General features: G+C 40.5%; 1 protein-coding gene across 1 annotated transcript in view; it reads left to right on the top strand.

The window, feature by feature from the left end:
* LOC117879349 overlaps positions 1 to 26044 on the top strand; it is a 101499-nt gene that overhangs the window by 73806 nt on the left and 1649 nt on the right. The window contains exons 11-14 of the mRNA XM_034774470.1: positions 6751 to 6940; positions 9215 to 9342; positions 11268 to 11384; positions 18857 to 18967. Coding sequence (XP_034630361.1) covers positions 6751 to 6940; positions 9215 to 9342; positions 11268 to 11384; positions 18857 to 18967 — 546 coding nt within the window. The remainder of the gene's footprint in view (positions 1 to 6750; positions 6941 to 9214; positions 9343 to 11267; positions 11385 to 18856; positions 18968 to 26044) is intronic.

The following is a 26044-nucleotide window of genomic DNA, read 5'->3' as shown; positions in this document are numbered from 1 at the left end:
CGAAACTTTCAGATGCATAAGGGAACTTTCCTGGAACTTTGTGAGTTGCTGTCCCCTGCCCTGAAGCGCAAGGACACCCGGATGCGAGCAGCCCTGACTGTCCAGAAGCGAGTGGCCGTAGCTCTCTGGAAGCTTGCAACGCCAGACAGCTACCGGTCAGTTGCGAACCACTTTGTCGTGGGCAAATCTACCATGGGGGTTGCTGTGATGCAAGTAGCCAACACAATCGTTGAGCTACTGCTCTCAAAGGTAGTGACCCTGGGAAACGTGCAGGTGCTCATAGATGGCTTCGCCGCGATGGGATTCCCAAACTGCGGTGGGGCTATAGATGGAACTCACATCCCTATCCTGGGACCGGACCACCAGGCCAACCAGTACATTAACAGAAAGGGCTACTTTTCAATGGTGCTGCAAGCACTGGTGGACCATAGGGGATGTTTTACAAACATCAACGTCGGATGGCCGGGCAAGGTTCATGACGCTCATGTTTTCAGGAACTCTGGTCTGTTTAGATGGCTGCAGGAAGGTATTTACTTCCCGGACCAGAAAATAACTGTTGGGGATGTGGAGATGCCTATAGTGATCCTCGGGGACCCAGCCTACCCGCTAATGCCCTGGCTCATGAAGCCCTATACAAACCTCCTGGACAGTGAAAAAGAACTCTTCAACTACCGACTAAGCAAGTGCAGAATGATGGTGGAGTGTGCTTTTGGACGTCTCAAGGGGAGATGGAGAAGCTTACTGACTCTCTCTGATCTCAGCGAAACCAATATCCCCGTTATTATTGCAGCTTGCTGTGTGCTCCACAATCTCTGTGAGAGCAAGGGGGAGACGTTTATGGCAGGGTGGGAGGTTGAAGCACATCGCCTGGCTGCTGATTACGCCAAGCCAGACAGCCGGGCGATTAGAAGAGTGCAGTGGGATGCGCTGTGCATCCGGGAGGCTTTGAAAGCTAGGTTCCACAGTGAGCAGGGTAACCTGTGACTATTAAGTTTGTTTAAAGAGAAGCTGAACCTGCCACTGTTTCTTTACTCACTTAATGTTGACTATCCTCTTCAGTTACATACCCCCTTCACCCCGTTGCCCCCCTTCCAACACACCTTTAAAAATAAAATAAATGGAACTTTGTTCCTTAACACCGTTTTCTTTATTAAAGATTTCGTGGTAAAGTGTTGAAACTGGGACGCAGACTGTGGTGGGGAGTGGGTGTAGTGATGGAAAGGACGCTTCTAAACTCGAGGAATGACAGGCTCCTGCTCCTAGAGTGGTCCGCAGTGGTGGACTGGTTGTTTCAATGGAGTCTGCCACCCCTCCTTTTCGGAACTCTGTGTTTGGGGGCTATGTGACTTTGTGGCGGGGGAGGACGGTTACAGATCCCCTGCTGTGTGGCTCTGTCATCCAGGCTAAGGACCGCTGCATAAGATCTGTAACCGCCCTCCCCCGCCACAAACTCACATAGCACCTCCACACAGAACATGAAAACCACCTCCTAGACTGACCAGGGTGCCTAGTGACTGCAATGTGTGTGTGACCTGCTGCTGAATTTGCCCCCATGTCTGTACCCTGGTAAAGGTGACTGTCCTCTCCAATTACCAACCCACTTTCCCCCCTTCAAACACGCTCTCCTCTAAAAGAACCTGACGGAAACAGTAATGAACAGAAACGTATTTTTTATTAACAACTACACAGTTAGGGGATGATACTGGGACGGGGGCTTGGGTGAGGTGCTTTTGGAGTGAAGGAAAGGACTTATCAAAACTATGGGAATGAGAGCCATCTGGTACTTGAGCAGTCTGCAGGGGTGGAGTGACTGTTTTCACGGCCCCTGCCGCCCCTCCTTCTTGGGACTTTGGGTGAGGGGGGGATGGGACTTCGTGGCGGAGGAGGGCGGTTAGAGATAGAATGCAGCGGGGCTCTGTCCTCCTGCCTCCAGTCCTGCAGAAGATCTACAAGGTGCCGGAGCGTGTCCGTTTGCTCCCTCATTAGTCCAAGCAGCGTTTGAGTCACCTGCTGGTTTTCCTGCCGCCACCTTTCCTCCCGTTTGCTGTGTGATCGCTGGTATTGCGACATGTTCTCCCTCCACTGGGTCTGCTGTGCTGCCTTGGCTCGGGAGCAGCCCATAACTCGTCCCGTGTCCTTCTCTTTCGGCGCCTAATCTGCGCCAGCCTCTGGGAGGGGGATGCCGGGGTAGGTCGGGAGACACTCGCAGCTGTGGGATGGGAAAAAGGGAGTGAATTCCTCACAAAGATACATTTTTGTGAACAATGAACATAGTCTTTCTCTGTGAACAAGACCATGCACAGCACCTATCACATGTGCACTCAGGACAAGGTCGAATTTTCGGCCTTCACATTCAGTGCCTGGGGTCTTGAAGTACAGATCACACAAGCAGGGCAGGATAGTGGAATTCGGCTAGCCGGTGGACATGGTAAGCCGTAGACTTTTGGCTGCTGAAAGCTTAATTTATAGCAGTGCCCTCCTTTCACGTTCAAAGCAGTGCCCCTAGCGTTGGCCAGTTCCTGCTGCCGGCAATCTGGCCAGCATGAACTCTGCCCCTGTCCCACCCCCCTTGCAGCTGTCCCCGGGAAAGATCCCTGCATGCTGCCCTTGTCCCGCCTCCACTGTGTGGCTGTAAACTGCCGGTTACAGTTATGTAAAGGAACAGGCAATCAGTCCCGATACTAACATTCCCCTAATTTAAAGAAGGTCACCATGAGTGATATCACTTTGATGAGGATCTCGGACACAGAGAAAGACCGCATGCTGCGTGAATGCCAGCAAAAACCAGGGCCGTATGCGGCCATGCTGTGCAAGGCACTGATCCCGGAGTACTTGCTGCTAGCCTGGCACAGAAAAGTTTCCTACCATGGAGGACGCAATAAGGCCGCTCTCCCCAGGAACCTAATGCAAAGGCTTTCAAATTACCTCCAGGAGAGCTTCGTGGAGATGTCCCAGGAGGATTTCTGCTCTATCCCCAGACATATTGACACAATTTTCCGGTAGCTACGCTGGCAAGGACTTAAAGGTAGAACCCCTCGGGCAAAGTAATCATGCAAAACCGGACATTTTGAGATACTTTTGCAGTAGTTGCGCTGGCAAGGACTAAAAAGGAAAGTGCCTAGGGCAAAGTAATCATGAAAAACCCATTGTTAATATTCCATTCCTGTTCTGATCAAAATAAATGTTTACATGTTTAAAACACTTACCTACTGATCCTTCCCCTGATTCAGGGTCAGGGTTAACGCCTTGGGAGGGTTCGTAAGGGATCTCCGTGAGGATGATGAAGAGATCCTGGCTGTCGGGGAAATTAGCGTTGTATGTGCTGTCGACTGCCTCGTCCTCCTCATCTCCTTCCTCATCTTCCCCGTCTGCAAACATCTCCGAGGAAGCGGCCGTCGACAATACCCAATCGTCAGAGTCCACGGGCAGTGGCGGGGTAGTGGTGGCGGCCGCACCTAGAATGGAATGCAGTGCCTCGTAGAAACGGCATGTCTGGGGCTGGGATCCGGAGCGTCCGTTTGCCGCTTTGGTCTTCTGGTAGCCTTGTCTCAGGTCCTTGATTTTCACACGGCACTGCATTGCATCCCAGCTGTATCCTCTCTCTGTCATGGCTTTTGAGATCTTCTCGTAGATCTTCGCATTCCGTTTTTTCGATCACAGCTCCGAAAGCATGGACTCATCGCCCCACACAGCGATCAGATCCAAGACTTCCCGATCAGTCCATGCTGGGGCCCTCTTTCTATTCTGCGATTGCATGGTCACCTCTGCTGGAGAGCTCTACATCGTTGCCAGTGCTGCTTAGCTCGCCACGATGTCCAAACAGGAAATGAGATTCAAACTGCCCCGACAGGAAAAGGAATTCAAATTTTCCTGGGGCTTTTCCTGTGTGGCTGGTGGCTGGTCAGAGTATCCGAGCTCGGACTCCTGTCCAGAGCGTCAACAGAGTGGTGCACTGTGGGATAGTTCCTGGAGCTATTAGTGTCGAATTCCATCCACATCTACCCTAATTCGACATGGCCATGTCGAATTTAGTGCTACTCCCCTCGTCGGGGAGGAGTACAGAAATCGATTTAAAGAGACCTCTATGTCGAACTAAATAGCTTCGTTGTGTGGACGGGTGCAGGGTTAATTCGAGTTAACGCTGCTAAATTCGACATAACCTCCTAGTGTAGACCAGGCCTGAAAGTGAGAGAATCAGGAGAACCATGCCATAGAAAGGGAAAGAAAAAAAGATAAAGTATAGAGAGCTAAACTTTTATTATTTCTTTTTTAAAAATCCAGGGAATACATTTCATCTTGTCAAGGAGAAAAGAAATGTGGAGTAGAGTGAAAGGTATTCTTCTCCACCTTTGGAATAAGAAAACCTCTCTGCATAATGTCTGTTTTCTCCAGTTGTTCGGAATGATCTCATACCATGTATGTTTGTGTTCTTAGCCATTCAATTCATCTCTGTTCTATTAAGAGGAACATTGATTATCTGTCGCACTGTAGCTACCATAGACAAAGCATTTTGATGAAAGTGGCTCTTCTGTTGTTTATTTCTTTTTATTAGGTAGGACTGAATGTTCAGTGCACTTCATTTTAGGGGCTCCACATATGAATGAAGATAGTACTGTGGGAATTGCTGTAGCACTGCTTGTCTAATTTGTATTGATTAACTCAGTGCTGTCATCCAAATGGGGCTTTAGCATTTTGCTTCTTTGCACTTGAATAATGTGTGCTGGGGTGGAAAAATAGTTTTTTCTTTAAATGAAAGGCCCTATCTAATGCAATTTTCAATGTACTAATTTCTTATATTTAATACTTTAAAAAGAAGAATTTGTTTCCTTAAGATAATTAAAGTGGTTCCTCTTCATCCTTCAAAAAAAATGTTTGCCTTGAATATTGGTACTTATCTTTCATGATACAGTGTTTATTGCAGTTAATGGATGAAAAATAACCCTAGTTTATTTGGTTTATTGGTGATCCAAATTTGCATTGGATTCAAGAAGTCTAGTTCTGATCTCACCTACGTTGGTGTACTGGAGTAACTGACTTCAGAGGTGTTTACTTCTGATTTACACTGATTTAAGTGAGAGCAGAAACAGACCCCAGTCTTCTTTCTCTATTCATTGATCTGAATCTCTTGGTAGCTTTTGTCATAGATGCTTTTCTTCACGTGCCTAATCAGTCTGTAATTAGGGGTTGTTTAGAAGGTTTTTGTAATAATTATAATTTCTTGATAACATTTTTTTCATTTATACATTTTCAGAGTACAGATGAGCAACATGTCCCTCTGGTGCTTCTGTTTACACATAATATGATTTGTAGGCTACTTATTTCCTTTTGTAATCTTTAACTATATGTATTAGAATAACGTAAAAGAGTGAATTTAAATACCAGCATATAGAATAATGATGATTGCAAAATAACCTGTTTATAATATATAAACACACGGTAACATTTATAAACCTGGCAGGAACAATATGTAATATTGATAATAGAAAAAACAGAATGTGAACCTTCTGAAATTTACGACAGCAGAAAATAAATTATTTTTCCACTACTTTCAAAGAGTGAAATGTGTCTCAAGTAATTTGGTCTTCCCAGTAATTAGCCTCTTGTAAGACATTCCCTCTTGAATTTCTCATTTTATGATTTGGCTCTGCAGGAGTTTCGTGTTCCTAAATCTCCACTCCTTCTCTTATCTAGTGACCTCACTGAGCTGCAGACCTCAGCTGTTTCCTGCCTCTACTCTGACAGTTCCTACCTAGTTCTTAGTGAAGAATCAAATACAAAATAGAGGTGGACTGAGGAAATGATGTTCTGGATTAGATTTAGGCTAGGAGTTTGGGTTGAAATTTGCATCAACCAAAATCTTGCCATCTTTATTTCTGAGATTATGGCCGAGAATGATGAAAATCTCATAAGATAGTTGTTCTCATGACATTTTCATCATTGGGGGCTCAATAACCAGAGAAATAGGTTCAGATCAAGGTATTCACATTCAGTTTCTTATCTAGGTTTGGATTTGAGGTTCCTGTTTTTCTTGTCTCTAACGAAATTATACCAGAACTGTATTATGGGGAGTTATCTCAACAGTCGCTCTATGTCATTGGTTGAAATATCTGAGGGCTGGAGTTCCCTGGTTGATGCCATCATCAACAATAAGAAAGTGAAAGGCACTTGTGTTTAATGGTGCTTGACAAAGTAGGGATCTCTCTTAATTAGCTTTTGCTAATTAGCAGGCTCCTATCCTTGCTGGGATCAGCCACAAGAGGGAGAGATGATCACCTGTGTTATGCCTGTGTATTGCACTACTTTGTTGAATGGATGCTATGTGCTCAGATGGAGTTAAAAAAGTCAGAGTGAATGCTATAGGCTTACGTGTTGAAAGTGGGTTACTTTTAGGGTAATATATGATTATCTGAATTATTTTCAATCTGTTGCTAAATTTTATAGGGGAAAATGAACATTGTTATTGTTTGTTTTTAAGTATTTTATCAGTGATTTTATTCATCAATTTATGTGATAGCCATTTCCAATTGTTTCTTAAAGTTATCAAATATAAGGGGACTTGATTCCGATCTCACTTTTACACAGGTCTAATTCCAATTACTTCAATAGCACTATCCAATATTTACACAGGAATGATATCAGAATCAGGCCCACTATGTTTAGGAGAAGGAAAACTGAAACATCTTACAAGAAAGTTTATGCACTGTTGATATTGGACGAACTTTTTCAGTAATCTCATCTGTCTTCCCCCAGTCTCAGTAAACTAGAAATATTTGGCTGCCATGCTCTTACTACCAAGTGCCTGGGTTCCATGGCTAGAGAGTGTCCAAATCTGCGGACGCTTAACATTGGCAGAGTCCCCAAGGTTACTGATGTCTGCTTGGTGAAGATAGTAAATTGTCTGAAAAAGCTAACTACACTCAATATAACTGGGCTCAATGTGGTAAGAACACTTTGATTTCTCACTGTTTTCTCATTGGTTTTAAATCGACTAGAAGCAGATTGATTGATGTATATGGTATTTGTATCAATAAATGCACACTGGTATGTCTGAAATTCTCTGTTCTTTTCCAGACAAAGTGAAGTAATTGAAGGAAAACAGCATTTTTATATAAATGTTATGATCATTTCACCTAGTTGTGAGATATGCAAATAGCCAATTACTTTGGTTAAAAATGTTATCAAATATAATACAAATTCAAAATTAGTTAAACAGTAAGAGAGACAGTAGCTTCTAACACTTGTTCCCTGTACAAAGCCTGAGTAGCTGGGCTTTGCACAGGTTACTTACATGGAGTTTAGAAGGGACAGATCCTCCCTCTAGTAGTGCCCCAGAGGTCTCCCTATGTCCCGGCCTGGAATAAACAATCATACAAGGGAACCCTGCATTTGCTAAAACTCATGTCTGTTTTCAAAATACCCACAGCAACTACTACAGCCTTTAGGCTACAGCAGTGTCTACACTTACAGTGCCCCTCCTCTCCCATGTTTAGGGATTATGGCAATTGGCTCTGTGTAGCTGATATTATCCACTGTCCCCAATTTCCTCTCTGAGTTTCTCTGTGGCACATAGTGGGTGCCTGCTGCTGTTGGGCTTTACATGACTACACAAAATTGAGCAGGATTTGACTCAGTTTTTTTTTTAATAACAGAGCTAACCTTAAAACTATTGGGAAAGTGTCCAGCGTCTCCTACATTCCTATGCTAAGAACCGTAACACTGAATTTGTCACAAGGCATGTCAGTAGGATCACACTGGTGCTGAGGAGAGGCACTAAAATGGGCAACTCTTATTGAGAGTCTACAGAACCATTCCAGATCATGTAGAGATTTTTAAACAATGACCAGGATGGTGAAAAGATGGAGGAAGGACAGAGTTCAGTAATCAGCTGTTAAATTCAAGTGCAGTAAAGTGCAGAAAACCAAAATTAGAAAAATCATAAAGAAAATAAAGCAAGCTGAAATTAGAGTTGGAAAAACTTCCATTAAGAAATGTGGTCTCTGGCCTTTTAGAACACCCACTACCTTTATTTGCTACTTGGATCCCCAAGTAAATACAGGATTTAACAACATCCTGCATAAGTGGGCCAAAGCTGTTGTAGTGTTGAGATCCAAAACTTTCTGTATCTTCTTATTCAACATTGGAGGATTTAGGTCATTCACAATGACAGAGCCCCTCAGTCTCACTTGGAACCTTTCGGCTTGGAAAGAAATGCTCTTTGAGCAGAGAGTGTAATTTGCTATATATGTATATACAGTGCCTAACTGCCCTAAGGGAACCCGGTCAGACTGAGGCCACTAAGTTCTACTGCAATACAAATGACGAATAAATTACTACTACTACTAAATGAACCTCCCCTAATCTTATAAAGTTATCACACCACGTGTTTCATAGATGTACATGGTGAAATGGGTCCAGCTGTGTGATGGAGAACCCATGAGTCTACATATTTTCATTATTATTATTCTTTCTGTTGTTTTTCTATTAATTTCCTTTGTGTTCTATGAGGGCCCTGCCCACGGGAGTTTCCAGTCTCCCTTCTTCCATATGGGTGAGAGAGAGCAGTAAGAGCCAGCCAGATTCTAGGGACAGGAGTTGACTATTGGGTCCTCCAGGCCTAGGGTCCCATTCACCCTTGAAATTTAGACTAAAATGGGCATCTTCTGATTGGCTGTTTATTTGTCGCTCGGCCATGTCTCTGTTTTAGGTAGGTTTGGTGGAAGAAGGGCAGTTTACTGTATTTACTAGGAGCAAGGGAGAGAGTGGGCCAGGTTAGGGCACGAAGAAAATGTGAAAAGTGAAGGAAGCAGTTGGTGATCATGTCAATATATAGAATCACCAGACAGCTGTAACAGACAAAGGTTGTGAGAAGGAGATACATTATACAGGCACATCATCTATATAAACTCAAACCATATATATAATGGAACTAACATGATGTGTGCTTCACATCAGACTCAAACACTGTGCCTGTATTATTGTATCCTCTTTTGACATGCAAGTTCTTCAAGGAGCAGAGACTATGTCTTCCTAAGTGTCTGCAGTGCCTAGCACATTTTGGAGAATAATGTAAATAATAATGTTTGATAACATGACTGAAAGAATGAATTTTATTTCTTTAGCAACCACCGAATATCTCTGTGGGCTTTTGACAGACAATTGCTCATATCTGAAATAAATTTTTGCATTTCTTTTCCCTTTGTGTGATGCGTTCTAGGTAAGAGACCGTGTTGTCCACTTTATTGTGACACAGTGTCCTAAACTGGAGTATCTGGTTCTCAGCTCCTGCTCCCAAGTGACTGATATAAGCCTAGTGGAAATTAGCACCTACCTACAAACAATCAGGTACAAGTTTGAAAATTAAAAAGAAACATTTTGCAAATGAATTACCATTCAAAAGTTGAAAGCATTTCTATCATTCAAAAAGGACGATTTTGGGTTTGATATTCCAGCTAATAGAAGCTTTGTTTGGTTTGCTCACAGAAAGTATTGCAATGGTGCTGTGTGAGCCACAGTGTAATTGCCCTGGATCCACAGTGCAGCTCCCATTGGATGTTACAGGTGTGGATCAAAGCAAAGATGTGGCCTTTTGAGTGTAGATCGCTTAATAAAAACCTATTATTTCTACATACACACATTATGTGATTTTGATTTACAGAAGGATGTTGTCACTTGCTTTTCAAATGTATAAAACTCATGAGTCAGAGTAAGAGTAACCTCTCATACTAAAAAGAGAGAACACTTTTCTGCGGTAACCAATCATAGTGCTGTAGTACTACTATGGCAAGATATGCAGCATTTGAACCAATACTGTAGAATTCTGGAATACTTTACTATAAGAGAAACAATGTATGTGAATGTGGAAATGCTAGAAAGTTATTCGGTTAATTTGAAATTTATCTTAATTATACCATTGTATCTCTGAATACTCACCTTGTTCTAATACTTCACTAAAGAATTTAAATAAATGAATACAAGTGCAAACCTAGGTAAGGATTTTACAGAATTGATTTAGGGTCTGATTGAGTGAATGTGATACCAGAAAATGAATTACCGTGGATTGCAGAATTAGACCTTCCATCCCTGGAGTGAAATCTTGACTTCAGTCAGGCCAGGATCTCACTTCTCATCTCTTTAATCTTCTGAATGGCTCAGGCATAGGCCAGGTCCATGAAAGAGATGAAACAGTGGAAGTGGCTTCTATCCATCTATCTTGGGTATCTCTATTCTGCTCACTGATGAAGTATCTAAGCACTGCTTCTGCAGACCTATTGACCGTGCTGTTCAATAGGTTGGCTGAACACACAAATCGCTGATAAATGTGGACATCAAATATGAAAGGAAATGTTACTTTTATATTAATCCCTTATAACGCTAGCATCTTTCAGGCTGTTGGCCAAATGAAATCATAGGACATGTAGAATCCAAATGGTTAATGACAGTTGATTGAACTACAAGGAGAATATATTCCTACAATCATTTTACAAATAACAAGATTTCATGGTACTATTTGATATAGTGATTTGGTATTAAATTAATTCTGACATAGCATACATATTCTAATACAAGACACGCCTTGGTAATTATTCCACAGTTTTAGCTCCTAATTGGTCAATTAGTAGCCTAAAATCCCATACAGCTGAGACACAGTTGAAAGCTTCCCCAGTTTTATTATGCATCCTTGGTGAGATATTTCATAAATGAATACGCACCATCAGGTTTTGGTCTTACGGTATAAGATTGACATTCATGAGCCATCTAGGCGTGAGGCTCACACACAAGCCGAGTGGTTCTTGCACTTAGAATGCAAATGCGGCAACACGCTTATAGCTCATTAGATATAACTCTCAGTGACACCTAATTCATTTCATATTCTAGAAATCATTACATTTGTGTTTCTAAAAGTGTTTATATATAAAAAAAGGTTGAGGGAAGGGAGAGGGGATTACATTAGTACGTGATGCTTTTTTGAATCCAGAGGAAAACTGCCATGATGGAATAAAGAAAACCTTTTAGGTAATAACACTTCTATTTTAATTTGAGCTTCCTGGGAGTAAAAGAAATGAAATATTAGTGAATTTAGAAAGGGCAGTTTTTTGAATAATCAAGCTGTTTTTTTGTTATGCTTTCTGGAATTACCTGTATATTAAAAATAGTATAAATGGGTAAAGCTTTATAAATCATCCCTGAAAATGAAACTCGTTCACCACTTTACACTATTGTGCCAATGTTAGACATTCCTTGGTAGTAATCTGTTCTGAATCCTACAGGTATCTTGATGTTAGTGGCTGTAAAAGGGTGACTGACGTAGGAATTCAAGCTTTGGCAGGGAGCTGCCGCCAGCTTTATTACCTTGATCTGAGCTCTACAGGAACAAGCAAGAGGGGGTAAGATATAACTTCAGCAGTTATCACCTAATACTCGGTATTCTCTCTCTCTTTTTTCCTGTCATTTTCTTCTGTGTAACAACCTCATTTTGCTTCTTTTGTAGGATTTGCAATATTCAGAATGATCATTCATTAATCATCAAAACAAACATGAGTTACCCGTATAGTCCTTCTGTAAAGAATATATAACTGGGCATCACTAAAATAGTGACATATGCTAATCACACTTTGTAATTATCACAGTGTTTGTTATATTCTTCACTCTAAGTGCAGGGAATACCACAAATCCATGCGTGAGATAAATACTACATCATGGTGCTGCAAACATTAAGATTGAAATGGCATTTGCTGTGCAGAGATGTACAGGCATTCAAATATTTTATGCCCATCATTACTTATGTTGGTAACAAAGTATCCTCACTATTAATTAAGTACTACAGATGAATAGGGAACATTTTAAAATGTATTGGTTAAGGTGATTGCCTTGATTAAATTAATAGCCACATTAAAACCCCAGCTGCTTCATAATATCTTGCTGAAATTCTTCATATATCAAATGGTTTTAGGCTGAATCAAAATATTTTTATATTCATTTATGTGTATATATTTATATATGTTTTATATTCTTTTTATAGGGCAGATAAAGGTCTGTATATACAAATTGCCCACGTGCAAACCCACGTCAGAGATTCCTTTCTAGACACATACATTTGGCAGTCACTCTTAGAAATATGTTTTCTCTGTTTGTACATATGTGTCAGATGTATAGGAGGAAGAGTGACATGCTTGTGTGTATGTTTGTGTGTGCTGGTATGCTGTTCCAGAATCTTCAATTTGCAAAGACTTCAGTCAATGTGAGAGATTTTCTCATTGAGTGTGTGGCAGTCTGTGAAAGGGTGAAAATATGCCACTCCAGCAGAGAGGAAAGGGTTAATAAGTTTCCTTGAGAAGGAGAAGTACCTGCCACACTTCAGACAAACTGTTATTTTTGGCAAGAGTGGCTGGCAGTGATGTCTTTTTAAGGATCTAGGCTGTTTAAAAGAAAAAGTTTGGGCCCTGCCAGGAGCACTTGCTCCTGGGAAAGAACACACTGCGCCTGGACCCTGTCCTGTAGGACTCACATGAAGGGCAAGCGACTCTGAACATAAGGATGGTAGATTTGGTTTTGGTGTGAATTCTGTAGCAGACTTTTCACACAATGCAGCGACACCACTGAAAAAGTCTTGTGGTAGTCAGACACGCTGAAGTATAGCCTCTTGAAATACAGATGGCGTATTTATTTTCTTATTGCTGGGATCTATCTGGATATTGATAGGAGAATAAACCCCTTAGTGCAGGGGTTCTCAAACTGGGGATCAGGACCCCTCCGGGGGTTGCGAGATTATTACATAGATTATTATATGTGAGTATGCAATAGTATCCTGTTGAGGAGAGAAAATCAGAACAGAGCTAAATGGTACTATATTATACAGTTGCCTTGCGCATAGAACCCTGACTTAGGCATAACCAACAGTTAATTACAGATGGCTAGAACAAACTAGATATTAACTGTAACCTGTGACCCACTTAGATTTGTATTTGTTTCTTCTAACTTGAAATTTAACCTCTTCTTTGTTGCCTTACCTATGTAGTACATCAGTCAAAAAATATCTCCAGTGTTACTGCATGTGCTGCGTATGTCCTCTTTTGAAATACTGATATTCCAGTGGAACTAGGGCACTTCAACATAAGTCTGCTCCAGTTTTACTGCTGTTGATTAAACACCAAAGCAAAACGAGACATTTGATTATTATTGCAGCCATTCATTACAAGTACCCTCCCATTTTCATTTCTTGTGAAGCTCTGAAATTCTTTGCTGTTCCCTTCTCTGGTTTTCAATGTCATCACTTTAGGGACAGTTAAATATTGTTTCAGGGAGTAGTGTGTGAGGAGAAGGAGAGATGTTATTACACACAGAGGACATCTTTTTTTTATAAAGGAGCAAAAAAACACATGCAAACATGTTCTTGCTTCAACATGGCTGTATGTGCAACTGCAAGTGGAACTTGAGTGTGCTTGTTTGCACTCTTTAAACATTTGTCACAGAGTGTCAAGGATTTCATTATTGTGTTAGAGTAGGCGATTTCATTTTCCTAAGCTGTCAATAGCTGAAGAATTTCTCTCTGTACTATAAATTGCTAATATTAATCTATTTTGACATCGTTAAAAGGCAGAACACGTTTTAATAGAGAGTGTGTCATTCCCAACTGTACAGAACCCTCTCCCCTCCTATTCACAATCAACTTCCTTGTGGCAACGACAGCAACTGCTTACATGGAAGGTATTAGGAAATTGATTATTTATGTTTAGTTTCTTTTAATGTAATGTTGCAGCTAGAAACAAGGAGGGGAGAAAGAATCATATGACCAATCCCTTCTTCACAGACTAGTCTATGAGCCATTGTTTGGGAATCCCCAGGTTAGAGGACCTGGATGCCATAGGGGAATGGCAACTCTAGGCTCTTTGGGCTCTTAATGAAATGAATTTGGCCACTGGCTGTGTGGCTATCTCACTTCGTGTAACTTACAGTCTAAGAAATTTCCTGATTTGAATCCACCACCTTTGGGTTTTTTCCTTTCTTTTGTTCTTTATTTTAAACTACATTGTTTTAAATTCAGTGAGAAGTTTTCAGTATATGGGGAAATCTGCAAAAACTGAATAACCTATGACCTCTAAGTTCCATTTAAAAAAGAGAATGTTAAAAATTCAAGTTATACTCTAAGCCCAAATGTCTTAATCTTTATTCTTCTTCCAATTTAATCCAGCTATCTCTGAGGGTACCTCTAGACTTTGAGCTGGAGGTGTGAATTCCAACTCAAGGAGGCATACCCATACAAGCTCTGATCATGCTAGCGGTAAAAATAGAGTGTAGCCCTGACAGCATGAGGGGCTAACGGCCCCAGGTATGTGCTTTGCATCTCATACGTACTTGGGATGTCTAGCTCCTCCTGTTGCTTAGGCTCTGGGGGCTATGAGAGCTAGTGCAGGTGTGTCATCTCAAATTGGAAGTTACACCTCCAGTTCGAAGTCTAGACATATCCTGAGAAAAGAGGGGCATAGAAAAAATGTCACTGAAAAAGTATGAAGCCCCCTAATTCTGGTAGAAAGGAGATGCCCCCAACAGGATGAACAAGTATGTTAAAAAATATCTGGATACATAGTCTATAGGTTTGTCAGGAATTGGATCTCTGATCCATTCCCTCATACACAGTTGCAGAGGGAAGTTTTTCTAATGCTTATTAAATCTACTGCACAGCCATGCATAGGGTTTTGAAAATGCCAGAGAATTGGGTGTTGTAGGATATGGACCTTTCAGCTCCCCTCTTCAACTTTCTCTGTCTTTGTACTGCCTAAAACAACAGGGCTTTTTTTGATTTTGTTATTAATGGGTTCTGCTATATACAAACCCTTTTGGCTAACTAGTTGTCCCTTTCAAGGTAGCCCATGTTGTAAGATTTTCCACAGTTTTGTGTTATGAGGTGGGAAGTCATGGCATATTGATTCTCTTGATTCTAGACCTGAGGGTGCAAATCATCAAATCTATCTTAAATAATAAGGGAGGAGATTGGGCCCAACATCCATTGACAGAATTTCCCTTCCCAGAGCATAACTGGGTTACCAGAGACCAAGGGCAGAGACCAGACTGTTGAGAGCCATGTAGGGTGACCAGACAGCAAGTGTGAAAAATTGGGACGGGGTGGAGGGTAATAGGGGCCTATATAAGAAAAAGACCCAAAAAATCGGGACTGTCCCTATAAAATCGGGATATCTGGTACCCTAGAGCCATGAATCAGCAAAGGCACAGAGCCTCAACAGGGTTGATCCACAGGGTTAACTGTGTGGGTCATATGTCTCATTACACAAGGAGGAAGAGGAGGAACAAACCCAGCCTCCCTGATAGAATGATATGGGGGAATCTTCGTGAGGGGATCCCTGTGGATTTTTCCTTCCCTCAGCCCATTCCCATATGCTTTACCATAGGAAAAGGATCTGGTCCAATAGTCATACATAACAGTACAGTTTACTTGCATAGCACATTTTAAACAAAGCTTTTTTCCCAATCAACTTTTTGTGGTTACATTTATTTTCTCCAGCTAGCTTTCCATGTTTCCATTACACATCTTTGTGTTATTCTGTGACTAGAAAACCCAGGAAAAATAATTTAAATGAAGTGTGTCTATGTGTCTCTGTGTGTGATGGGGGAGTTACATTTTTTTTAACAACTGAGAATATATAACTTATACATGAATACTAGGTTTGTATGATTCAATTATAAAAATTCCTGGTTTTGTTTATACATTTACAGTGAAACAAGGAGCCACATGCGACTCATTATGGCCATGTTTTCTGTATTATAGACATAGACATAGACTTTCATGTGATTGTAACAAATCAGGTCTATTTTTTAATTAGAGAATTATCTACATTTAAAAAGAAGATGGCCTCACTGATGTGCGTCAGAGGCTACAAAGCTCCATGATAACAGAAATGCTGCCAGCAGATGTAATGTGGGTGCTCTCTTTTCATCACATCTCCATCTTTTCAGAGGTTAAAAGCCTGCTAATTAAAACACAGAGAGGAGAATAGGCTAAAGAATTGAAGAGTGTTTTAAGTACATTTTCAATTTCCAGTCCTGAATCAATGTGCATTAAGATTTTGCATTGTGTTTTCTAGGTATCTATAGTAACATCTCCATTTTGTTGGCTTTTATGTTTCTTTAATACAGTTCAGTTCTACAGGAGTATCTAGTTTGTTTCTGTCCATTTATATACGACTCTGGTATTTTAGGTGAAATGTCCAATTGATTCAGATTTTAGTATTCTTTCTTCTGTGATCCAAGAGGATTATGGTGCCTTTGTCCTTATTGCCGGCCTTTTAGTAATTATATGTAGCTTGCTACTGTGGTATAAATTATAGCAATAATTTTGATGCAACTTCATAGCACTGGGTTCCCTCCACTGTCCGTTGTCCTCCTCTACTATCCATTGACTCAGAGGAAGAGCTCAACACCTAGTAGGGTCAGACCCAAAGAGTACATGTCAGTTAATTATACCTCATCAATCAGTTATATGGACGGAACATTCCCAACCCTTTAATTACTAACAGAGTTTGTTTTATAATATTAGTCTATGCTATTTTAATATTGAATGAGGATGAAAGAAAACATTAGTTATTTATAAATAGGTTTAAGTTGCTGTTCCAATTCCAATATTTTATCATCCAGTGAAACCTGTTTTAAGCAACCATTCAAGTCAAAATATACAATGTAAATATCCTTAAATCAAACTCTAATAAGTTATAAAGCAGCATTTTTTTTACTTTGTCTATCATTTGATAGACATTTTGATTATTGATGGAAATATTTTTCATTGGTGTGTTAGTATAAGGTGAAATCTTACCAATCTTACCAACGTTTACCGATAAAAAAACTATTTCTTTCAAACCTAAATGTATAGTATGCAAGATTTTAATCTTCTCATGCTTACATTTGGAAAATAATGAACAAATTGCTGTCATAAATTAACAAGTTGCTCATAACTCCAGCAGAAATACCTGCTTTTAGACTAATTAGTGTGGAATCTAATGGACTATTTTTTGTCTCCTAAGAGGAAAATATCCTTTTACTCAAGATCTGGAAATTAGCTGGTTATAGATGGTTCAGCCTACAGCTACTCACCTTGTAATGATGCCTTCAGGAGCAGTTGGTCCAGTGAATCACTGAACAAATCCTATTTCTATTAATAAACTGCTTCATATTTGCTATTGTATTTTATTAGCTTAACGTGAAGTTTAGTCTCTGGGGGTGGAATCCTGGCCCCATTGAAGTCAATGGCAAAACTGCCAATGATTTCTCTGGGCTAGGATTTTACCCCGTGCTTCCATTAGTCATACGCACTGGCCAGTCTCAGTTCCAAATGCTGCTGAGTGTAGAGATGCTAAGAGCACCCAAAACTTTTATTCTTCTGTGTGCAGAGAGGTTTCAGTCTGTTTCAGTGAGAGTTTTGGAAGGAAGAATGAGTTCTTGATCTTCACCCAGGGATCAGTATATTTATACACCTCTAGAATGCATAACAGCTCTTCAGCAGGAATGTGTCATTTAACAATCCTTTTTCAGCATTGCGTGTCTATATAGATCAAATGGCACCCATCTGTATTAGCAAGGATACCTGCAGCCCAATGTGGAGGCTGGCAGTGTTTGTTCAGCCAGCCTTCTCCAAGGGCTCATCCAACGGCGGGCAACATTAATTTGCAATTGGAATCTGATGGTGGATACTGCTAAGGGATTTGTTATTTGTATAGCCCTAGCACCTAGAGGCCACAGTCAGGACCTGGGGACCAGATTTGCTATGTACTGTACAAACACATGCAATGAAAAATGGTATGTGCCCTGAAGATGTTGCAGTGTAAGACCCCATCCTGCATTGAAAACCATGTGGGTGCAGGGAGGTTTGGGGCCCAAATATTAGATGAGACACGGCAGGTAGATAGAACAAACTGACTGGGGGAGCACAAGGTAAAAGTGAGACAATTATGATTAGTATAATACAAAGCAGACTCCATCTGTGTGTATCCCAAGTACCTAGTAAACCCCCTCTTCCTTGATCACTACAGCCCACTTTTCGGGTTACAGTGGCCAGCTGCAGGTCCCCTGGCAGAGCAGGGTTCAGGACATCTTTCAGAAAATGAGTGAATCATGAGTAAAATTTTAAACTCATAAATGACTGCACTTTACAATTTGAAATGTTCATGTTGGCTGATGTGCTCAGAAGTCTCTCTATGCTTTTATTTAAAAAAAAAAAGACATACAACTAAGTTGTTTAAACTAGGAGCAGGGCCGGCTCCAGCATTTCTGCTACTCCAAGAAAAAAAAAAAAAAAAGCAGCTGCGATCAGCGGCGGCAATTGGGGGAAAAAAAAATCCGCGAGCGGCGGCGGCAGTTCAGCAGCAGGTCCTTCGCTCCTAGAGGGAGTGAGGGACCTACCGCCCCCGAATTGCCGCAGGTGCCGCCCCTCTCCCTTGGCCACCCCAAGCCCCAAGCTGGTGCCTGGAGCTGGCCCTGACTAGGAGAATGGAGTAGTATCCTTTGCTAATACTGAGAGCTATAATCAGAAGTTTGGCCTCAAGGAAGTTAGAACTCTGTCAACTTCCCTGACAGAGCTTTTAAGCTCCACCAGCTTTATAGGTATGGATTTTTTCCCTTTTTCTTCCTTTTATTTTTCTAAGCCAGGGAAAATAAAATATAAATCTGAATGTATGTTTTTATATTTCTATATGCAATATATACTTATATTTTTCTAGCAGTGAACCACAATCACCCACATTTTTCTGAGATAATGTATTTATAGGTCTCTGTGTGGAGAACAAAAAGAGGTGTTTTTCAAGAGCCTGCGCAGAACTTGGAGTTAATCTCTTTTTTTATTCTTGGGCTTAAGGGTCTGCTTTTTGGCCAGCTTCTGCCATATCAGTTTGGAATGTGTGAAGCTCAGTTTCTGCAAGGATATCACTCTGGAGGCAGTTAAAAAACTCTGCAAAAACTGTAAAAGGTAAGAGCTTCGGCTTTACACAGATAAAAAACTCAGCTATCCTGATATACGAAGCTATTCTATCAGATACAGACTTTGATCCTGATAAATTAATGGGGAATCTATAGCCAACAGTACATTGTTTATATATGTTTTCCATTCATAATAGGTGCTGTTAAGGTATCTGTATTCAAATGTTTTACATACCCTTTTAAATAGCTTTTAAAAACTGCAGAGGCTGATGCAACTCTCAATGACTTTTCATACAGTACTTCAGGTGTCTACTTCCACTTACAGTATTTTTAACACTCATAAGAGAAATCTGATCTGCAGAACATAAGCCTGTATTGTATTTTTTTAAATCGATATTGTTACATCTGAAAACACTCAGAATAGGTGCAAGTGACCCAGCTTTCTGACTGTAGATATGAGCTGATAGAATTAACCGTGGAAATACAGAATGAAGTGATACCAATCTTTAGATCACTGGTTAAAGAAAGCTAGCAAGCAAGTTCTGATGTTGTGTTTATAGTGTATAATGAAAATATCATACCTGGAGAGGTGAAACCGAGTCACTTTAGAATTTTAGCATATCTTTAAAGTGGCGCTGTAGTTGTAAGTACTTCTGTATTAAACATCTGTACCTTTCTTGAGTTACTAACCATGATCAAAATATGATCCCGATCCTGCAGTGAGATATACGCAGGTAGGCACTTGTGCCTGCAGGGATCTCAGGCTCCACATGGCCCCTGAACTGTGCCAAATCCTGGGAGCTGAGGAATGCTGGCCAATCAGCACACCTCTCTCCCAGCTGGCCAGTGGGTGCCAGAGAGTCCCAGGGAGAGGAGTTACCTATTGTCCCTTGGCAAATGCCTCCCTGCCTTGCTATTAGGACTGTCCCCCTTTCAGCACCTGCCCATCAATATCCCCCACCTGTTGATATGAGTGGGTGGCACTTTGATTAAAGAATATTTGATGTAAGAGGTAGGAGAAGGGACAAGTTGATTTTCAGATGCTGTGGTGAGTTTGCAGAGCTGGCAGTTACAAAACCTGGGCTTGAAAACTCAGTTGCGTTGCTGTGAAAGCCACAGAGAACAGAATAAATGTGTCTCCATGAAGTCATATTTACAGTCACTTTTCTTACTAAAACCAAAGTTTAAAAGAAAAGGTTTATATTAAAAACAAAAAACAAACTCAGCTCTGTGATCGGTTCACAGTGTATTGTTTATTTAACAAATGTAGCTGCTTTTATTTTTGGATTGTTTGCAAAGAAATTTCATAAATTTATTATTATTCAGAATTATTTGCTAAGTCCTCATTGCAAATAATAATTGGTTTGTAGTGTGTATAGAAACGAGATGGTTGTGAATTTTTGAAATTTGAGCTATCTTAGGTTTGATTGGACATATAAGGTCACCTGTTCTGTTTCAGTTCTGTGACTGGATGAGTAATTACGATGGCCAGTCTATATTACAAAAATAACTGGACAAGCAGAGCTGGCTATAACTTGTTAAATGTCATGTAGTTACAAGACAACAGAGGTTACAATATGGACATATCCAAAAGCCTTAGCCCTGTTTCGCAACCCTGTTAAAACTGTGTTAGGCTCTGCTCCTGTCTGTGTTAAAATTCTAACTGCATAGTAACCAAGTCAATGGACAACTGTTATATTTGGGTCTTGGAACTCAGTTGTTTAGGATCATAGTTCCATTCCAACTACTCCTGTGTACAGAGTCTAAATTTGCTTTCTGTGTATATTCTCCAGTACTCACTTAAAATTCATTGTTTAAACAAACATCATTATCAGTAACTTCTTTGCTAGAATATTTGTGGTAACAGGATGTATGCAAAGTCTAAGCAAATATATGTAAATATTTGAACAAATATGTGTTGAAAATAGTTGTTGTTTAAGTGTTCTCCAGTTCTAGAACATTGTGCTCAATGGAGATATCTGCCAGGTTAATGTAAAAACTTTAGAAGGAATATTTACTTCATTCATGGAATGGGGGTCACAAGAACACCAGCTTTATTTCATAGTTAGTATTGGAGGGGAGTACAGGAAGAGCCTAGTAGTAAGAAATCCACTGCATTTTGATATAAAACCTGTCTGTTAAAAAGAAATGGCACCCCCATCAGAGTTCACATTTTTTATTTTTTCTATCCAATCCTTTATCGTTGATATACATTCTTTATTTTACCATTTATAAAATGTTTATAGTGTAAAAATATAAAAGGCTTTTATGGGCCTTGATGGGAAAAGGCCCACAAAAGCCTTTTATATTTTTACACTATAAACAAGGAGGATCTCTTAAAATGGTTAGAAATACTGAAGAAAGATTTTCCAGCTCACTTGTTAAAGAACTATGTGAACAACTCACTCCTTAATTTCAGAGCCATAAGTATGAGGTTCTATATTACATTCCAGAAGAATTAGTGTAGTTTTACAGCTTTGTAAATCTTACTGGTTTGTCTCACTTTGCTGTTCTGAGTCATGTAACCTTTAATCTTCTTTGGTGTAAAAGAACAGATGAACCTCCTTTAACACTTCCTCATTGAGGAGATTCTTGAGAGATACCATAATTGCATTCCTGTTCTTTTTCTTTTCTGCCCATATTGTTGTACCAATATTGTTTCCTTGTAAACACAGGCAAATAATTAATTGGTGTTTTGAAGGGAACTTTTTCTGTCCTGAATTGAGAGTGCCAAAGAGTTGTTTAGGCCTAGAGTACTCAAGTTGCTTGTATTCTCCATTTTGCAGCATTTAGATGTAACCAGGCATAGGGCCATAATAGAAATTGTTAAGGTGCATTTTAATATAGAACAAAAGTACGACCCTGTTAAGAAGGAACTGTCCTTTTTTCAGGATAGAATATGTTCAGTGTAAAAAAAAAAATTTTTTTTACCTAGATCCTTATTCTGCTCTTATGTTAAGGTACAATGAGTTTCAAACTCTGTATAAAGAAGCAGTTTCAAATGCAGCTCTTAATCATTCTGATTACATAGGTATGTTACATAGAAATTACATAGGTATGTTAGTTCAATACAGTAACTCCTCGCTTAACGTTGTAGTTATGTTCCTGAAAAATGCGACTTTAAGCGAAACGATGTTAAGTGAATCCAATTTCCCCAAAAGAATTAATGTAAATGGGGGGGGGAGGGGGGTAAGGTTCCAGGGAAATTTTTTTCACCAGACAAAAGACTAATATATATATATATACACACACACACACACACACACACACACACACAGTATAAGTTTTAAACAAACAATTTCATACTGTACACAGCAATGATGATTGTGTGATTGTGAAGCTTGGTTGAGATGGTGAAGTCAGAGGGTGGGATATTTCCCATTTTACTGCTAAATGATGAACAAGCACTTGGCTGAGCCCTCAAGGATTAACATGTTGTTAATGTAGCCTCACACTCTACAAGGCAGCACAAATGGAGGGAGTGGAGACAGCATGGCAGACAGAGACACACACTGTGTGTGTGTGTGAGAGAGAGAGAGAGAGAGATGTGCATTGCCCCTTTAAGTACACTGACCACACTCTAAGTACATTTTAAGCAAGTTGAGACAGCAGCTGCTGCTAGCATGCTCTCTTCATCCTGAGCCCTCTCGTGTCCCCCCACTGCTCTATGGAGATGGGGTAAGGGGGTGGCAGGAGCAGTGGGGAGGGGAACACTGTGATATTAGCCCCCCTCTCCCACCCCACCCCCCCGCCTCCCCCGCACAGCAAGCACGAGGCTCCTGGGAGCAGCTCCAAGGCAGAGGGCAGGAGCAGCACATGGCAGTGTGGGGAGGGAGAGCTGAATTGCTGGCAATTGATAGCCTGCTGGGCGGCTGCTGAACAGGGAACTTAGGGGAGCGGAGAGCTGATGGGGGGCTGCCGGTCCACCCTGGTTCCAAGCCCCCACCAGATAGCTCCAATGGGCTGCTTTTTCTGCAAGCAGTGGACAAAGCAGGCGGCTGCCAAACAACATTATAAGGGAGCATTGCGCAACTTTAAACGAGCATGTTCTCTAATTGATCAGCAACATAACAAAACAACGTTAACCGGGATGACTTTAAGTGAGGAGTTACTGTACAACATAATACAGCTGGTTTTCGTTCCAGTGTGGTTTTGAAGTCATAAGGAAGAAATGTTTGCTGGGAACCAAGAAGGACAAACTTAAGTTATTTTCCCTTGTGCTTTATGCAGTCATTCTATTGTAGTTCTTTTGCTGAGTTTGGAGGAGATTCACACTTCAGATTGGAGAGGAGAATTTTGGTTTAATTTAGGTTCCATTTTTGCCTGTGGAGGAAGAAATAGTAGGTGATAAGTCAATGGGCAATGTCCTCCTATTTTCAGTTTTCTCTCCACAGATCAGAACTCTTTCTTGAGAAGCAATCCAATGACGGCCACAGTATGGAGAGGTCTTGGCAGAATGAATCCTAGATCTGTGCTTTCCAGGAGCCAGTGAGGCCAGATGACAGTGGAAAGACAAAGGATCTCTCTGCAAAAGCCTCTGTTTCCCGCAGATCTTTCTGAATTCTGCAAGTTTGAGGGTGAAAGCTACAGCTATACCCAAATTAAAAAAAAAAAAAAACATAGTAAGAGGGCCAAAAAAGTGCCACCAGGGCTAAACAACAAGGTAAGAGAAATAGTTAGCGGCATAAAACTATTCTTTAAAAAGCAGAAGTTAAATCATATTGAGGAAAATAGAAAGGACCATAAACTCTGGCAAGTGAAGTGTAAAAATATATTTAGAAAGGCCAGAAAAGAATTTGAAGAACTGCTAGCCAAAGACTCAAAAAGTAACAGCAAAATTTTGTTTAAGTACATCAGAAGCGGGAAGCCTACTAAACAACCAGTGGGGCCACTGATCAAGCTGCTAAAGGAGCACTCAAGGAAGATAAGGCCATTGTGGAGAAACTAAATGAATTCTTTGCATCAGTCTTCATGGCTGAGGATATTAGGGGGATTCCCAAACCTGAACCATTCTTTTTAGGTGACAAATCTGAGGAACTATCCCAGATTGAGGTGTCATTACAGGAGGTTTTGGAACAAAATGATAAATTAAACAGCAATAAGTCACCAGGACCAGATGATATTCACCCAAGAGTTCTGAAGGAATTCAAATGTGAAATTGCGGAACTACTAACTGTGGTATGTAGCCTATCATTTAAATCAGCTACTGTACTAGATGATGACTGGGGGATAGCTAAGGTGACGCCAATTTTTAAAAAAGCTCCAGAGGTGATCCCGGTAATTACAAGCCAGTAAGCCTGACTTCAGTATCGGGCAAATGGGTTTTAACTAAAGAAAAGAATGATCAGAAATATAGATGAATACAATTTGTTGGGGAAGAGTCAATGGTTTTTCTACAGGGAAATCATGCTTTACCAATCTACTAGAATTCCTTGAGGAGGTCAACAAGCATGTGGACAAGGGTGATCCAGTGGATATAGCATACTTAGATTTTCAGAAAGGCTTTGACAAGGTCCCTCACCGAAGGCTCTTAAGCAAAGTGAGCTGTCATGGGATAAGAAGGAAGGTCTCCTCATGGATCTGTAACTGGTTAAAAGATAGGAAACAGAGGGTAGGAATAAATATTCAGTTTTCAGAATGGAGAGAGGTAAATAGTGGTGTTGCCCAGGGGTCTGAACTCGGACCACTGCTGTTCAACGTATTCAGAAATGATCTGGAAAAAGAGGTCAAGAGTGAGGTGGCAAAATTTGCAGATGATACAAAACTACTCAAGATAGTTAAGTCCAAAGCAGACTGCAAAGAGTTACAAAGGGATCTCACTAAACTGGGTGACTGGTTAACAAAATGGCAGATTAAATTAAATGTTCATAAATACAAAGTAATATACATTGGAGAAACATAATCTCAGCTATACATATATAATGATGGGGGTCTAAATTAGCTGTTACAACTCAAGAAAGAGATCTTGGAGTCATTGTGGATAGTTCTCTGAAAATATCTAGTCAATATGCAGCAGCACTCAAAAAAGCTAACAATGTTGGGAATCATTAGGAAAGGGAATGGTAATACGACAGAAAATATCATATTGCCTCTATATAAGTCCATGTACCCAGATCTTGAATACTGCATGCAAATCTGCTCACCTCATGTCAAAAAGATATATTGGCATTGGAAAAGGTACAGAAAAGTGCAACAAAAATGATTAAGGATATGGAACAGCTTCCATATAAGGAGATATTAATAAGACTGGGCCTTTTCAGCATGGAAAAGAGATGACTAAGGTGGGATATGATAGAGGTCTATAAAATCATGACTGGTGTGGAGAAAGTAAATAAGGAAGTATTCTTTACTCCTCATAATACTAGGGGTCACCAAATGAAATTAATAGGCAGGAAGTTTAAAACAACCAAAAGGAAGTATTTCTTCACACTATGCACAATCAACCTGTGAAACTCTTCGCCAGAGGATGTTGTGAAGGCCAAGATTATAACAGCGTTCAAAAAGAGCTAGATAAGTTCATGGAGGATAGGTCCATCAATAGCTATTAGCCAGGATAGGCAGGGATGCAAAATCATTCTCTGAAGTATCCCTAGCTTCTGTTTGCCAGAAGCTGGGAAGGGTGGCAGGGGATGGATCACTTGATGATTACCTCTTCTGTTCATTCCTTCTGAAGCATCTGGCATTGGCCACTGTCGGAAGACAGGATACTGAGCTAGATGGACCATTTGTCTGACCCAGTATAGCCGTTCTTATGTTCTTCAATGGGTTAGGGCACACACTTGTTACTGATGGAAGAATTAAAAGGAAATGCCCCATGTGGAAGCTCAGAATTTACAAACCTCTTCACAGGGTATTTCTTTTAATTGAGAATCTTTGTCATTCTGGGACAAATTCTTCTCTCACACCATTGTAAATGCAGAAAAGTGAGTATAATTTGTATCCTTTATATCTAAAAAGCATTTAATAAAATAACTCTCAGTACTTTCCTGTTCTTTTTTTATTAATTCTCTCTAAATTTTGGAGGGTTATTTAACTGGTCAGTTATCTGGGGTAAAATTTTCAAAAGCACTGAGGGTCTAAGGATCCTAAACGCTATTGAAAAGAAGTCAGATTTAGGCTCCTCAGT

This window comes from Trachemys scripta, chromosome 6 (assembly GCF_013100865.1).
Source record: "Trachemys scripta elegans isolate TJP31775 chromosome 6, CAS_Tse_1.0, whole genome shotgun sequence".
Taxonomy (NCBI): Eukaryota; Metazoa; Chordata; order Testudines; family Emydidae; genus Trachemys; species Trachemys scripta.
The sequence above is the reverse complement of the archived record's forward strand: the minus strand, read 5'-3'. Positions and strand labels throughout refer to the sequence as shown.